Source organism: Petaurus breviceps, unplaced genomic scaffold (assembly GCF_028583685.1).
Source record: "Petaurus breviceps papuanus isolate PSGF00001 unplaced genomic scaffold, PetGlider_PUasm1.0 559, whole genome shotgun sequence".
Classification (NCBI taxonomy): Eukaryota; Metazoa; Chordata; class Mammalia; order Diprotodontia; family Petauridae; genus Petaurus; species Petaurus breviceps.
The window spans coordinates 1,085,585-1,102,933 of NW_027186377.1; the positions used below are offsets into that span (position 1 = coordinate 1,085,585).

Genomic DNA, 17,349 nt, shown 5'->3' on the forward strand with positions numbered 1-17,349 from the left:
CTCTCTCTCTCTCTCTCTCTCTCTCTCTCTCTCTCTCTCCCCCTCTCCCTCTCTCCTCTCTGTCTGTCTCTGTCTCTCTCAGCCACTGTCAGGGTCTGTCCAACAATCCCCTGATGGGCTATGGGTGGGGCTTCTTGCCTCCCTTCCTGGCATCAAGTGCATGGGCTTTGTTACAGCTGTGGAGTTCTCAAGTTCAGACCACTTTTCTGAATCTGTCTTTGTAGGCAGGTGTGTTCTCTATGACTGAGGTCGCTAAGAGACGGATCCCTGCATAAAGAGGGCATCACCATCCCACTGGATAGTCTTCATCAGAATTTTGGGTGGGGCAGGTTGTTTGTGGCTCCTATTTATTCATTTCAGTCGTGGCTGATTCTTCGTGGCCCCATTTGGGGTTTTCCCAGCAAAAGTCCTGGAGCGGTTTGCCATGTCCTTCTCTAGCTCATTGTATAGATGAGGAAACTGAGGCAGACAGGGTTAAGGGGCTGGCCCAGAGTCATGAAGCTACTAAGTGTCTGACTCTGGATTTGAACTCAGGTCTTCCTGACTCCAGGTCCAGGGCTCTACCTACTCTGCTACCTAGCTGCCCTGGATAAGATGGCACTGATTTTATTTAACCAGCATCATTTCTTTTTTATCTCAGGATCTGGGGAAACAACTTATGACCACGGGAACACATTTACCTTATCCTGTGACGGATCTCTGCACCACAAATTTCTGGATTCAAAAATCAAGCTCAGTCATGTAGAAAAACTTGGCAATAATCCAGCTTCCAAAGGCTTCCTAACATTTGATGCTTCCAGTGACTTGGGACCACAGGTGTCCTTTTCAGTCCACTTAGACTCAAAGAAGAAGCTTCATTTGTATGTCAAAGAAATCAAAGTGGACGGTCACCTGGTGGCTTCCTCCTCGTATGCTAAGAGCGAGTGTGCCTTGTCCTACCAGAGAGACGTCAGCACAGGCCAGGTCACTGGAGAGTCCAATATGAGGTTTGACTCCTCTTTCTTCCAGGCCACCAACCAGGTGAAGGGCAGGTACGGGGACGGGAGTCTCTCTGTCACCTCTTCCTCCAACCTACAAGATGGCATTGTAAAAAACACTGCTTCCTTGACCTATGAAAATAGCCAACTGACTCTGAAATCAGACACTACCGGAAAGTACTCTGACCTGGTGGGAGCCCACAAGCTGGACCTGACCTTGACCCGGCAGAGCGCTCTGCTCCAATCAAAGCACCAGCTTGATTTCCAGACCCTGAAGGTCTTCACCCTGCTTTCGGGGTCCCTCAATTCCCGTGGCCTTGAATTAAATGCTGACCTCCTGGGCACAGACCAAAGTAGCAGTGGAGCCCACAAGGCCACTCTAAGGATTGGACAAGATGGCATGTCGACCAGTGCCACCACCAACCTCAAGATCTTCTCGCTGATGTTCGAGAACGAGCTGAATGCAGCCCTGGGACTTCTGGGAGCATCCTTGAAGGTGACGACCAACGCCCGCTACCGGGAACACAGTGCAAAATACATCCTGGGTGGAAAGGTGGCGCTCACGGAGGTGTCCCTGGGAAGTGTGTACCAGGCCACGGTTCTGGGCACGGACAGCAAAAACCTCTTCAACTTCCGAATCGACAAAGAGGGGCTGACGGTGTCCAATGACATGACAGGGTCCTACAAAGAGATGAAGCTGGAGCACGTGAACAGCCTGGCTGTTGCTGGGTGGTCCTTGGACTTCACCTCCAAGATGGAGAACGTGCTGAGCCAAGACAAACTTTACCAACAGAACTTCCGTCTCCAGCTTCAGCCTTACTTTCTCTCAGCTACCTTGGACAACAACCTTCGGTTCAACGCCCTGGACCTTGCCAGCACCGGGAGGCTGAGGCTGGAGCCACTGAAGCTGAGTCTGGGGGGGGACGTAAAAGGCACCTATGGGGATGAGGAAATCAAGCACATCTACACCCTGACTTGTGCTGGCCTGTCTGCAAGCTACAAAACAGACACCGTGGGCAAGGTTCAGGGCACAGAGCTGAGCCATCGAGTCAACGCCAACCTCGCCGGACTGGCTTCTGCCATTGATGTCAGCACCGCCTTCAACTCAGAGTCCGTGCGCTTCAGCAACATCTTCCACGCCGTGATGGAGCCGTTCGTGTTGGCCGTGGACGCTCACACCACGGGCAACGGGCACCTGATCCTGGGCGGGAAGCACACGGGTCAGCTCTACAGCAAATTCCTGCTGAAAGCAGAGCCCCTGGCCCTTACGTTCTCCCATGATTACAAAGCATCTTCAAGCCATCAGCTCCATTCCAAGAGGAGCGTGGAGACCTCACTGGATCACAAAGTCAGTGCCCTGTTCACACCAGCTGAGCAGTCCAGCACCTGGAAGGTCAAGGCCTTGGCCAACAAAAACGAGTACAACCATGACCTCCAGACCTACAACACCAAGGATAGAGTGGGCATGGAGCTCAAGACTGGGGCCATCGCCGACCTCTCCATGCTCGACTCACCCATCGAGCTGCCATCTTTCTACAAGGATCCCATTAATGTTATCGATGTATTTGACTTGAGGACTGTTGTTGACAAGCCTCAGGAATTCAGTCTCACTGGTAGCATCAAGTATGACAAGAACTTGAATGTTCATGTGATCAACCTTCCCTTTTTGGAGAGCCTGCCGGCTTATTTTGAGAGGGTCCGAGGGGCCATTCTAGCCACCCTCCAGAACCTACAGCAGTACCTGAAAAGCATCAATATTGACCACGTGGTGAAACAGTACCGAGTGGCCTTAGATAAGCTCCCACAGCTGGTCAATGACCTTCTTGTTAACTTTAATTTGGAAGGACAAATCATAAATGCAAAAGAGAAACTAATCGCTTTTATGGAAAATCATAAGATAACAGTTGATGATCTACAAATTTCATTAGATAATGCCAAAATCAGACTCAATGAAATCGCATCCCAGTTACAGACTTACTTGATACAATTTGATCAGTATATTAAAGATAATTATGACCTACATAAATTAAAAGAATCTATCATAGAACTAATCAATGAAAAAGTTAAAGAATTAAGGGGTTTTGATGAAAATTATAAAATCCGTTATTATGTGATGAGATTGATCCAAGATGTGTATGAATTTGTTGAAAAGATCAATGTAAATAAAATCCGCTTCATGGTCTGGCTTCAAACTCAGATCCTTGAGAAGCTGCAGCAGCTGAACCAGCAGATTCAGAATATTGATTTCCAGCTTTGGGCTGACTGGCTGAAAGGGCACATTGAGGACATTGATGTCCGAGTGTACCTAGAATTCCTGAGAACATCATTGCCGATCCAAGAATTAAACAGTGTAGTTGAGTATATCAAAGACATTGTCATGAATCTTTTAGAAGATTTAGAGGTGACTGAGAAGATCAGTGTTTTTCAAACGAAAATCCATGAGCTCATTCATGAGGGTGAAGTACACAAGTGGGTCCTGACCCTAATGGATGAGTTAGTCCAATTAGCCAACCAATACAAGCTAAAAGAAACCACTCAGAAACTGACCAACTCCCTGAAAAAAATGGAAATCAAAGCCTATTTTGAGAAACTGCGTACTCTTGTGGACAAGGCAGTCAAGAAAGCCCAGACAGTTAAATTTGAGCAGGTGATTGATGAGGTGAACAAATTCCTTGACCTCTTGGTAGAGGCCTTAAGGTCTTTTGATTACAACCAATTTGTGGATGAAGTCAACAAGACCATCTATGAGAGGATCCAGAAAATCAATGAAGAAATCCAGGCTCTGGAACTTCCACAGAAAATCGAGGCCACCAAACTGTTCGCAGCAGAGGTCAGAGCCTCCTTTGCCCGCAACCTGGACAGGATCCAAGACACCCGGCTTACCGTGATCACCAGCTTGTTTTGGGATGTCATGACCTTTATTCCTGTAGTTGACATCAAAGGGAGGGTTCAGGAAATCCTCGAGGACACACGAGACCGACTCTACAAAATGGACATTCAGAAGGAAATCCATTGTGGCCTACACACCATAAGCCAGGTTTACAGCACCCTCGTCACCTATGTCGTGGACTGGTGGCTGCTGATTGCCAAAGAGCTGACTGACTTTGCTGAGCAGTACCACATCAAAGACTGGGCTGAGAGTGTGAAAAGGCTGGTGGAGCATGGCTTTACTGTCCCTGAGATCAAAACAGCCCTTGGCACCCTGCCTGCCTTTGAGGTCAGTCTCCGAGCTCTCCAAGAAGCCACTTTTCAGACTCCTGATTTCATCGTTCCCTTGACAGACCTAAGGATCCCTTCTGCTCAGATCAACATAAAGAAATTGAAAGAATTGAAGGTTCCATCCCAGTTTATCACCCCAGAATTTTCCATCCTCAATACCTTCGTGGTTCCATCCTTTAAAATTGACCTTATAGAAATCAAGCTTAAGATCATTCGGACCATTGACCAGATCATGTCCAGTGAATTCTGGTGGCCCCTACCAGAAATCTCTCTGAAGGATCTGAAGGTGAAGGACACACTTCTTGCCGCACTCTCCGTACCAGACTTCGTTCTCCCGGAGCTGACCATCCCAGAAATCGTGATTCCAAAGCTTAGCCTAAATGAATTTCAGGTTCCCGATATTCAGATCCCAGAATTTCAGCTTCCCCACATCCCCCACACGGTTGTCATCCCAACCTTTGGCAAAGTGTCTGCTGCTTTAAAAATCACATCTCCCTTTTTCACCCTGGATGTCAGTGGGTTTGTGGAGAACACCACTGCCTCAGAAAGGAGCCCAGAGATTTTGGCCTCCATGACTGTTGAAGGACAATCCACAGTGGACTTCCTGGATTTCACTTTTCAAGCTGACACACACCTCTCAGCCCCTGAAATGGAAAGGCTGATTCTGAAGGAATCCCTAGAGTTATCCAACAAGTACCTGAAGGCAGAGCATGGCAGTGAGGTGGTGTTCTTGGGGACCTCCGTCCTTGCCAAGGGAAAGACTCTGGCCAGTATCCACACAGACAAGAACACAGTGGAGCTGGACAGCAGCCTGTCTGTCAAACTAGAGCAGCAAGTGACCTTTGACAGTAACACAAAATACTCTCATAAACTGAACCTTCCTCAAGTGGACCTTTCCAGCCAGATGGACCTGCGCCACGAGCTGAGCGTGCTCCTGGTCCTGGGGCGCGTGGCCGTGACTTCCACCGGGACAGGGTCATGGAAATGGGCCTGCCCCCACTTCTCAGATGAGGGGACGCACGGCTTCCAACTCAGGCTCACTGTGGAAGGACCAGTGGCTTCGTTGGACATGTCCAACACCATCAACAGCAAGCACATAAAAGTGAACCAAAAGCTGTCCTCAGAATCCAGCTTCCTCAATTTTGCCAAATTTGAAATCCAGTCTGAAGCTCAGTCCCAGCACGTGGGTGAGAGCGTATTGAATGTTCGAGGCTCAGGGATTCTGGGAGAGATGAGGGGAGAGCTCATGGGTACCCATGATGCTCGCTTAAACGGGAGAGTCACTGGCACCTTGAAAAACGCTCTGTCCCTCGTGGTGCAGCCATTTGAGGTTGGTGCAGAAGTGACCAATGAAGGCAACGTGAAGGTGAGCTTTCCCCTGAAGCTGACCGGGAAGATCGATTTCCTCAACAACTATGCCCTGGTTCTGAACTGCGCCGTCCAGCAAGTCAGTTGGCAATCAGGTGTCAGGTTCAATCAGTACAGATACAATCAGAATTTCTCTGCAGGAAACAATGAGAACAGCCTTGAGGCTCACGTGAACATGAATGGGGAAGCCAACCTGGATTTCTTAAACATTCCTCTTACAATTCCTGAAATGACTCTGCCTTATACCAAGGTCACAACTCCCGAGCTGAGAGACTTCTCCTTGTGGGAAAGGATGGGCTTGAAGGACTTCCTGAAAACCACCAAGCAGTCCTTTGACTTGAGCGTCCATGCTCAGTACAAGAAGAACAAAGACAGCCACTCCATCCCGTTCCCCCTTGGAGCTATCTATGATGCCCTCAGCCCAAACATCCACGCTGTCCATCAGCACTTTGAGAAAGGCAGGGACAAGGCAGTAGATTTCCTAACAAAATCATATAATGAAGCAAAGGCCAAGTTTGAAAAGCACAAAGTGGAGACCTCCCTCGACAAGCTCCCTAGGATGCTGAGGGTGCCAGGCTACTACATCCCAATGCTCAACATCGAAGTCTCCCCATTCACAGCAGAGATGCCAGCATTTGGCTACATGGTGCCTAAGGAGATGAGCACCCCTGGCTTCACCATCCCTGGCATTGGCTTCTCCATGCCATCTTACACCCTAGTCCTGCCATCCCTTGAGTTCCCGGTGCTTCATGTGCCCACGAGCCTCCAAAAGCTCACCCTCCCAGACATCAAGATTCTGCGACCATCAGACCACATCCCAGTCCCAGCCATGGGGAACCTCACCTACGATTTCTCCTTCAAGTCAAGCATCATCACACTGAACACGAATGTGGGTTTGTACAATCACTCAGATATCGTGGCTCACTTCAGGTCGTCCTCTTTCTCTGTCATCGATGCTTTACAGTATAAATTAGATGGGACGACGAGCTTGACCAGGAAAAGGGGCCTGAAGCTAGCCACGGCTCTCTCCCTGAATAACAGATTTGTGGAGGGGAAGCATGACAGTACCATTAGCCTGACCAAGAAGAACCTGGAAGCCTCTGTGACCACCATGGCCAAAGTCCAGTGCCCAGTCCTCAAAGTGAATTTCCAGCAGGAGCTCACAGGGAACATGAAGTCCAAGCCCACCATCTCTTCTTCCATCGCACTTAGGTATGACTTTGACTCCACCCAGTTGCAGAGCAGTGCCAAAGGGAATGTGGACCACAAGCTCACCGTGGAAAGCTTTGTCCCATACTTGTCCATTGAGACAGAAACCAAAGGCAGCATGAGCGGCTCAGTCCTTTCCCAAAAGTATTCTGGGGCCATCTCCAGCGAGGCCAACTCCTACTTGGACACTAAGGGCATGCGCTCTTCCGTGAAACTCTCAGGGACCTCAACAGTAGACGGCATCTGGAATGTGGAGGCGAAGGAAAATTTTGCTGGGGAGGCGTCTGTTGGGCACTTCTACACTGTCTGGGAGCACAGTGGGAAAAACCATTTACAGTTGATGAGGGGGTTTTCAACAAATGGGGAACAGAATAGCAAAGTGACTTTAGAGTTGGCCCCATGGACGGCGTCCAGTGTGATTCAAGTACACGCCAGCCAGCCCAGCTCTTTCTTCAAGAAGGCCTCCCTTGGGCAAGTGGTGAGCCTGACTGCCAGCCTCAAGGACCAACGGGCCAGCTGGAAAGGTGAGGGCCACATTCAGACAACATCCCTCAGTCACAGCATCCAGCTGTCCAATGACCCCACCAAAACCCGTCTGGATGCGGCCAGCTCCTTAGAAGGCTACATGTCCTTCCTGAAGGACACTCTCCTGCCAGTTTATGACAGTAGTCTGTGGGACATCTTGAAGCTAGATGTGACCACCAGTGCCAACAAGAAACAGCACCTCCAAATTTCCAGCGCCCTTGTTTATACCAAAAGTCACACCGGCTACTGGTTTTCCATCCCTGTGAAAGAAACAGCTGATGAATTCATCATCCCTGGACCAGAACTGAAATCTGTGGTCACGCCATCCTCCAGCCTTGAGAGTGGCTACATAAGACTAGCCAAGAAGACCAGCATGACACCATTTGCCCTCAGTTTACCATCACTGCCTCAAGTAAAATTCCCCAGAGTGGAAGTGTCCACAGAATACTCTGCCCCAGAAGGGTCCACACTTCCCTTCTTTGGGGTGACTGTGCCTGAGTTCCAGGTGACCCTGTCTTCATTCACCCTTCCCAAAAAGCTCCCGCTTGCTGGGGCCATCCTGGATCTGAATGAGGTGGCTAACAGAATTGCCGACTTTGACCTGCCGAGCATCACTGTGCCTGAGCAGAACATCAGGGTCCCGACTCTGACCTTCTGGCTGCCTGCCGGAATCTTCCTGCCTTCCTTTGGCGCCCTGGCCGGAGACTTCCAAGTGGAGTCGCCAGTCCACAACACCTCCTGGAGTGCCAGCCTGAAGAAGAGAGAAGACTGTGTAGAGACGACGCTCGAGGCCACGTGCAGCAGCACTGTGCAGCCGCTGGAGTTCGATCTTAACTGTAAGCACAAGGCTTACTCTCTCCTCTGAGCTAGGGGTCCCCATGGGGGGCAGGGAAGGAAGGAAGCATGAAGCCAGGTGGCAGCATCTCAGAATTAAAGAAAGTCCTTGACAAAAACCAGCTGAAAAATGACCTGACCAAAAGAAACCTCTGGGACTGGTTGGTTTATATAATAATAAGCATCTCCTAGATGTTTATGTGAGGTGGACATTTGCACAGGGTTTGGCCCACACACTCTACCTATACCTAGTTGCAATGGAATGATAAGGTTTTTTTTCACTATCCCAGGGTGATTGACCATTATAAGAACAACTTGGCTTATTAAACAAACAGCAGCCATTCACATGCCCCTGATGGCAGGAGCTGGCGCCCACAAGCCTCCTCCTCCCCTTCCTCCTTCCTCCTCCCTCCTCCTCCTCCTCTTCCCTCCTCCTCCTCCTCTCTCCTCCTTCCCCCTCCTCCCTTCTCCCCCCATGCAGACACTTCAGAAGCAGCTTTCATGGGGGGCAGGACTGCCTCCTCCAGAGTGTGGCTTGGCAGTAGGCAGCCCTACAAGGGTTCTCCTCAGTGAGAACTGAATCCACACAAGCCATTGCCCAGGCCAGGCCTGGGAATATTCAAGTCGTGGCTTTTTTTTTTATAAACAATCTTTTGTTTTTCCAAAATCATGGCAATTTTATTTCTCGCCAGTTGGAAATTTAGAATAATAATTATAATTGTATCAATAGCTCTAAAGTTTGCAGCATACTTCACAAACCTTTTCTCATTTGGCCCTCACAAGCACCCTGGAAAGCAGGTGACCATGTCCACTTTACGGCTGAGGGAGCGGTCAGCCAGCAAGTATGTGAGGCTGGACCGGACCACAGGCCCAGCAGTCTATGCCATGGGGAGCCCCCAGCTGGACTCTTACCTGTTGGGTCTGTGCACATTCCGGGGGCTCCCTTGCTCACCTGGTGACCCGGGCAATCTCTCTCCCATAGATGGGGCCACATATGCCTTTGAAGATGGTGTCTTGGTGGGGAAGGCTTCGGGCACGTTCTCCCATAAGGAGCTGAGTGCTGAGTATGAAGACAGCTTCAGGGCTCAAGGCCTTGAGTAAGTATGGCCTCTTGTAAAGAAGGGAGAGCCAGGATTCAGTTCAGTAAAAATGCAGAACGTCAATCCAGAGGATGTAGCAGGCATTTCCAGTTGGGGAGGTATGGGGACACTGGCCTCGGCAGGGATGGCAAGGGGTGGGGTCTGAGGAGATGAGCCCTGGCAGAGCAGAAGGAAGTGGGCTGGCTCTCAAGACCACTGGCTGAGGACAGACTATTACTTTTCAGAATCTTGGAGGAAACCACAACCCTCAAAGTCACCAGCCCCACATTCACCAATGTCCTCATGAACTACCAGGAAGACAGAAACAGCTTCTCCCTGACAATCTACTGCCCCCCTATCGGTACTCTAGGCCTGGATTCCCAGAAAAGCCCCAAAGTTCTTCAAGAAAAGATATACTACCGTCCTGAGGTGAGCAGAAGCAGGGTGAGCCAGCCCAGCTGGGTAGTGGGCAAAGTACCCCAGGAATGTTCCACAGAGCCAGGAGCTTTTGGGTCTGGGGGCCCAAAAGGACTGCTTTCTGGAAACAGGCAGGTTCATTTGCTTTATCCTCAGGAGTCATTATTTTATTGATGAATCTACATATGGCTTGGTCTTGTGCCTCCACGGACAGCCACCCCATCTAAGCCTGCTAGGGGCAGCACTTCCCCAGAGGGCTCCAGTCTCCAAAGCCCTTTTGCCAACAGAGGCAAATTTCTGATCTGACTGTAAAGGAGATCACACCATTGGTCATTAGTCCAGCTCCTTCCTTTCCAATTTTACTTAAGAGAAAACCAAGGCCCACCAGGAAAGTAGCTAAGATTCCACAGCTAGTAAAGGAACAAGTCGGGATTGGAACCCAGGGCCTCTACTCTCACCCCAGGGCTCTTGCCATAATACCCTCACTGCTGCCAAACAGGGCCAGGAAGAATTGGCTGAAAAGAGGCCACTGGACCCTTGATGGCCAGCAGCTTTCTGAAGCTCATCAGAGGCTTGATGGGATGGCGCCCTTCTCCTTCCAGAGCCACTCCCTTTCCCCCCCCTTTCCCAGATGTCCTGTGTCCCTCCCTCAGTTTAGAAAAGCCCCAATGGCAGAGGCAGGAAGGGCCCTCTCTGGGCTAGGGCTTGGCTCTAGGGCCTCGGGCAGGTGGGCTTCTCCAGCCTCCCTTATCCCTTCCTCCACACCTTCGGTTGGTCTCTGATGCCATCTCCCCCAGCAGATAAAAGGTGTGCCAGACCTGTCCTGGGGTATGATGTGAGAGAGTCGGAGGCCTGAGCTTCCATGCCCCCCTGGGGTCCTGGCAGAGTCATTTCACCTCATTCATCCCAGGAGGTGCTGGGCCAGATGGACTCAAGCATCTGCCACCTCAGCTACATCTCCCTCCCTCCGATTTGCAAAGGGGAATTTGGGGAGAAAATTGTCTAGGCTTCAGCATGCATTGATTATGCACCTTCTGCATCCCAGGTCTTGGCAGGTGCCAGAGATACAAGAACAGAAAAGGAAACAGTACTTCCCCTCCAAGGGCTTATTTTCCACTTAGGCCCCTAGATAAGTGCACACAGTATACATAAAAATCATTTTGAGAGGGAGGACACTGGTGGCTGTGGAGACCAGGAAGGCCATGGGCCACAGGGTCTGTTTGTGCTGACTCCTCTGGTTACAGGAGTCAGAATTCCGGGCAGTGGAGGTGAGGAGATGGACTGGAGTGGGTAGGGACCCAAGGCAAGCAGACCCTCCAGGTGTGAGGGCATGAGGGTCTGTACCAGGGGGTGTCAGAGTCAGAGGAGAGGAGGGGGCTGGGCAGGAGGTGATGAGGGCCCCTCTGCATCAGCACCTTGTGATTTCTGGATGAAGGGTATAAATGGTGGCCATAATGAAGAGGAATCAGGTAGATGAAATTGTTTGAAAAAGATAGAGATATATGCAAATGCCAATGAAGCTTAAGTACAAATTCCATTGGAGAACCATTAGAAAGGAGTCCAGCTGCTCTGGGAACCAGATGCTGCCAACAGTCAGCTTCCCCTCCGCTTGCCCTGTTCTTTTGCTCAGGTCTCTCCTGAACGGAAGCTGGAGCTCGCGGAGATGGTGATGTCCCGGCAGAGCCCCCACGTCCTTCAGCTCAGCGTGAACTGGAACGAGGAGACGGCCTCCGAGCTGGGGCAGACCTTGCGAGCTGCCTGGCACCGGGCAGGAGAGAGCCTCTACCGCTACGCAGACAGGTGTCACCGGGAGCAGACCGGCCTGGACTTCAGCAGCGCCTCAGGCAAGCTGCAGACTCTCCTCCAGAAGAGCGCAGACCACGCTTATCAGCAGGCCCTGAACCGGATAGACGAGGCCGAGGCGGAGGTGGCCGCAGCCTTCCAGCACTGGGAGGACAGCGCCCAGCGCCTCTACCAGGCAGACCACGCCAGCTTCCAGGATCTGAAGAGCAAGGCCTTCGATGGGGCCCTGTGGCTCATGCAGGAACAGCACAAGAAGACCCTGCTGCTGCTGGACTCGGGCCTCGAGCTGCTGCAGGCCAGCTCCTTCCAGCTGCCAGGGCAGACCAGCAGATACACTGGTGATGAGCTCTACTCCATGGCCCTGCACCAGGCCAGCAAGGCCTTCTCCTGGGCTTATTCCAGAGTCCATAGGGCCTTAGAAGCACTGCTTTCCTATGTAAAGGATCTGGATGAGAAGGCAGCCTTCCTGGGCCTCCAGCTCACAGAGCTCAGAGAGAGTCTGGAGAATTTTTCCCAGAATGTCCAACACAAACTCAGTCTGCTTCAAGAAGCCAAATTTTCAGACATTCTGCTTTCTCTGCGGTCATTCACTGACCGTGTTTTCCACATGGTAGAAGAAGGCATTAAAGTTTCAAAGGAGAAGACATTTGCTTCTTTCGAAAGTGACCTTCTGGAGGCTGTTGGCTTCATTCTCACTTTCACCTCAGACGCACTAAGAGACCTGAGGGATGATCTCAAGGATCTGCATGCATTTGTTCTGACCCAACTGCAGGAAATTTCTAGAAAACTAAGCCAGCTTCATGACTATGTCAAGACTCTTCGGGAAGAATATCTGGACCCAAATGTCATTGGATGGACAGTGAAATACTATGAAATTGAAGACAAGTTCATCAGTTTGGCCAGAAAAATCATCGAGGCCCTGAAGGATTTCCAATCTAAAGCCTTTGAGGGTTTTCTCACCTGGGCTTCTAAACTGACAGATGAAGTGGAAAGGTTCAAGAACACAAATGTCCAGGAGTTCCTCACCCTCCTCCATGATGCTGAAGGAAAAGGAAAAGAGAGGCTCCAGGAGGTCTCCTTGGCGGCCCAGAAAAAGATCAGCGCGTGGGCTGCTGCAGCCAGGAGGAAGGCTGCTGAGCATCACAAACAGCTTGCCATGCAGCTGCAAGGCACCTTGGACAGCCTGGCTCAGGCTTTCCAGTGGGCCAATGACAAGGCCGTGAGGCTCATCAGCCTCTCCGTCCAAGGCTTCCATGCCCTCCTCAAGTACCTGGCTGAGCTTCTGCACAGCCTTCGGGGGGCCACTGCCGGAGGGCTGAACACCTATGTTCAGACCCATCGTCTGACCATCAATGTGCCCTACCCTTTTCACTAGCACCAATTCACCAAAGAGCCCAAACTAAAGGCCGATGTCCTTGGGGAAAACCTTCAGGGACTCAGAGAAGACAACTCCAGAAAGAAGGAAGGAGAGAGTCACAGATCAGTCCCTCGCCAATGGCCAGCTCACTGGGCAGCTGCTTGTTGGGTGGCTGAAGAAGCCATGGAGGCCTGAGTAGCCAATTTCTTGTAGTGTATTCAAAGATGGCACCACTCACCCTGGGAGAGCTTGGAGTTCATGGGCCTCCCCCTTCTGAAGAACTATCTTCATCCAAGGGCATGCAATTAAATGGAATAAATATGGAATTGGAATGGTTACAGGTGCTGTTAATCAGGGTGTCTGAACTTTGCGGAACTGTGGCTTTGCAAGGAGGGAGGGAGAATGAAAATTATAATCTGAATTACTTTTCTGGACTTGGAAAATACAAATAAATGAATTGTTTATTACATTGCCTTAAGCTGAGTGACCAGTTTCTCATAAACCACTGAGAGCTCTCTCCTGGAGATGCATTCGGGAGCAATGACCCATTTTGATCAGTAACACACTGACCTCAGCCTTAGAAAGATGAGTTGGGCAGTGATTCCTGCTTGTGGCCCCTGCCAGGCTTGGCTCTCCAAGGTGTCGGGGTCAGCAACAGCACTGGAAGGGCTCCCTCTCAACCTCCTTCCCCCATCTCAGCCTGACAACTTCTAAGTCAGGACTGGAGAAGACTGCAGAGAACCTTTAGTCTTGACCCTCCTTTACGCACATAAAAAAGCAACAAAAACTAAAGCCCCTAGAAGAGGAAGACCCTTGCCCAGAACCAGAGCTCAGACTAGAGCCCAGGGCACCCAATTTAATGATGTCGGTATGGTGTCTTACCACTCCCAGAAGAGAAAGCATGTTGTAAAGTGCGGTTCACCCCTTGGGTCTTCTTGTTCTCTCCACAGAGGCAAAGGGGCCTCCAACAATTATCTGTTCCAGCCTCCCCCACATCACCCCCATACACCCTAAATCAAATTTCCTGTGAATGTTCCCCTTGCCGCTGTTCCTGGTGCTTTCTTCTATGGCCCTCTTCCACATGGCAGACCCTCCGATGAAGCTCTCTCTAGCCATGACCTCTGCTTGTGAAATCAATTGCTTGAACTGGGGTGCAGAATTATATACTGGTGTTGATTCATTTCATCTTAGTGGTTTCAGCCTGTTGTTCTGGCCTGCAGAGGCCTTTCTGGATCCTGGGACCAGGGTTTCAGCAGCCCCTCTTTGGCTCATATTTTACCCAAGACCTTGGATAGGTACAAGCACAACAGCAGTAACAGCAGAGAGCCAAGCCCAGCCTCTTGGACCTGGCCATTCAGCTAATTCTGACTGCTGTCATGTCACACAGTAATGGCCCTACTGTAGCCACGCAACTGTAAAAAGACTACGCCTTCATCATTCCCCCCATCTGCCAGTCCAATTTTTTTGACAAGAAAGGAAATGGGGTTAGTCTGGAAAGACCTATTCTTGATGAAGCCCTGTTGGTATTTTGTGATCACTACTTCCCTTTCTAAAGGCTCGTGTAATGGCAACCACACTGGCATCCCCAGGACAGCTGTGGGCACAGGTCCTTAGATATGCTTTACTAGGAAAGAGAGTTGTTCAAGGGGTCAGCCATCTTTTTTAATTACATTCACAAGTTCAGGGGAAAAGTCAGCACCATGAACTTAAGAGAAAATGCAAGCAGAGAAATAAAGACCAACAGACAGAGCTCTGACTGCCTGTATCAACTATACACTTTACATACCTCCCTGGATGGAGAGAGCCTTTACATCTGAGCAGGAGGGAGCTCTGAACATGCAGCCACTTAGAATCTGGACCAGAGAATCACAAAACCCTTCTCATAAGTGACCCCCCAAAGCAAAACACCAGCTAGAAGTATATATACCCTTCTGAGAGCCAGAAGGCATCACAACCCCCTTGACTCAGAGCCTAATTAGAAATTAGCAAAAGGTGTGAAAGCCTTCCTACAAGCAAGCCTCCCCTAAGAAACCTCCTTTAATTGGGCTCCATGAGAGGCCTGTTAGGTGGGGAAGTTCTTAAATGCCATTCACATCACAGCTCACAATTCATTCCTTTAATAATGCATGCCAGAATTTTGCCAGGAATTTAGGCCAAGCTCACCGGCTTAGGGATTTGAGATTCCTCGGTCTGCAGCACCCAACTGCTCTCCAAGACCCTTCAGACGTCCCTGGCACCCACTCAGGAATCACAAGACCCTATGGCATAGTTAAGGCTAAGTAACTTGACTGAAATCATCTAAGAGAGTCAGATGCTCTCATCTCTTCACTTACATTCACTTTCAAACTCCCTGTTAACCATTTCTGTGCTATCTTTCCATTCGTTAAAAAAAAAAAGAAACAGGAAAATGAAAGTGGAGCTGGGGAAGGGAAGAGGAGGGGAGGGGGAGGGAGGGAATAAACATCTCCAGTGCCTCCTATGTGGCAAGCACCCACCCCTTCCACTGTGGAGAGTGATTCTTTCTTTGGGTGCTTCCCTCGTCCTCACAACACACAGCAAGGCAAAGCAGGATAAAATAAAACAAAAACTGAGCAGTCATTGCTAATCTCAACTCACACGAGGCTTTTATGCTAAGATTTTGTATAAAGATAAATCACATAAATAAATAAGATGAGACAATATCTGTAAAGTGCTTAGCACAGAGCCCGGCCCCACAGAGATGTCAGTTATTAATACTGCACTCAGTTATCTGCCCACATGTGCCTTTGGAGTGTATGGGGTATTCAGGGAAGGCTGGCCCCTCTGGAGGGAGGCTCCCAGAAAAGCCATAGCATGTGTGGTGGCCACAGCCAAGTAAACCATCTGGGCAGATGGGCTAAACCAGGGTGAGGGTAACCAGCGGGCTTCAAGCCCATTGATGAGTCAAGGGGTGTCTCCCCAAGCATGTGAAGACTTCCCCCAGTGGAATGGGGAGATGAGAACAATTTGTTCCAACAGCCACGAAGGCAGGTGAAGCTGGTGCTGTGGAGGAGCGCTCGGAGCCTGGTCCAAGGTCACCCTCTGCATCCCGGGCCACCACGAGTCATCTTGATCCTGTCCTTCCACTGGCTTCCAATGGCTCTGAAAGAGAGAGTGAGGCCTACGACTTTGTGCAGCTCTGCTTCATGCTAGTCTAATTTACTGGCAAGTCTTCACCATGTGACTTCATCAGTCCTCTTTGAAAATGAAGGATGAACAGCAACAAATGTCTTTTAAAAATCTGAGATGAAGGATGAATTCCTTGTGCAGTCACATTCTGTTTTGTCTCCAGAATTTCATTCTTGAGATTTTCCCCTTTCTCTTGGGCTAACCTTCTCCACTGGCTATAAGGCCATTAGACACATTCCCTCTGAACCCTATAAAATCTGCTCTCCCCAAATCTACAGGGCAGGTCCAACTGTGATCAGGTTCCCTTTCCTTTATCCCAAGCAGTGAAGGCGTGGTCACCCCTCCCTACTTTCCTAGCCTCTCATCATCTCTACATCAGCAGTCAGCTCCCTTTTGTTGGTTAGAAGGTCAAGAAGAATGACTTCCTTTTTGGCTTCCTTCCCAATTTGAAGAAGAAATTAGAGGGAATCATAGATTTCTGCATTGCTCATCTTTTGGTAGTGAGGGAGCCCTGGTGTGGGTATGGCTGGTGGATAGTACAGTATCAGGCCAAGTTTGAGGTCTTGTCTCATTCTTCCTCCTATCTAGGTGGTCTCTAGCCTTCTCTGAGAATGAGATTGCTTCTATTTCTCCTTCTGCTGGCCTTTACCCAAGGACTCTCCACTAATTTTTCCTTTCTGGTTTCTGGATTTCCAAACTTCTTAATAGATTCCCCTTACTAATCCTTTTCTCTGTTGTTTTCCTTTGTGAATGATGAAGACTATTCCAGAACCATTTCCCAGTAAGAGGTTTTCACCCACTGAGTCTCACTGACACCTGTGGCACCAAATCTATTTCCTTACATCATGACCTCTGATCCACATAGTTAGCTGCCCACATCTTGTGCTTTTTTATATTATTGCTGGCTCTCCTTAGATATTGTCTCCTGGGAATTACAAGTCTTCTTTCCTTTGGTTATGGGGTAGCTGGGTGGCACAGTGGATAGAGAACCAGGCCTGGAGTCAGGAAGAGGACTTCCTGAGTTCAAATCTGTCCTCAGACACATGTAACCTTGGGCAAGTCACTTCACCCTGTTTGCCTCAGTTTCCTCATCTATAAAATGAGCTGGAGAACGAAATGGCAAACCACTCCAGTATCTTTGCCAAGAAGACACCAAAGGCCACAAAGAGTCAGGCACAACTGAAAATAACTGAACAATAACAGCAAAGGACTAAAGGAGAATTAAAACAGGGAGATCTCTCAGCAGCACCCAGGTGTGATGGGCTGGGGTTTGTACAGGCAGGGACACTGTATCAGAGGAGAGAAAAGGGCTTATTGGAGAGATGCTTCAGAAGTGGAATTACAAGAGATGTTCAGAAGTGAAATCAACAAGAGGTGCTGAAGAAGTGACATTACAAAAGATGTTCAGAAGTGA

At 49.7% G+C, this 17,349-nt stretch overlaps 1 protein-coding gene across 1 annotated transcript in view; it reads left to right on the plus strand.

The window, feature by feature from the left end:
• The window catches only part of APOB (apolipoprotein B), a 35,018-nt gene extending 22,212 nt beyond the window's left edge, over nucleotides 1-12,806 (plus strand). The window contains exons 26-29 of the mRNA XM_069102981.1: nucleotides 641-8,134; nucleotides 9,115-9,229; nucleotides 9,457-9,640; nucleotides 11,259-12,806. Coding sequence (XP_068959082.1) covers nucleotides 641-8,134; nucleotides 9,115-9,229; nucleotides 9,457-9,640; nucleotides 11,259-12,806 — 9,341 coding nt within the window. The remainder of the gene's footprint in view (nucleotides 1-640; nucleotides 8,135-9,114; nucleotides 9,230-9,456; nucleotides 9,641-11,258) is intronic.
• Nucleotides 12,807-17,349: the final 4,543 nt, after the last annotated feature.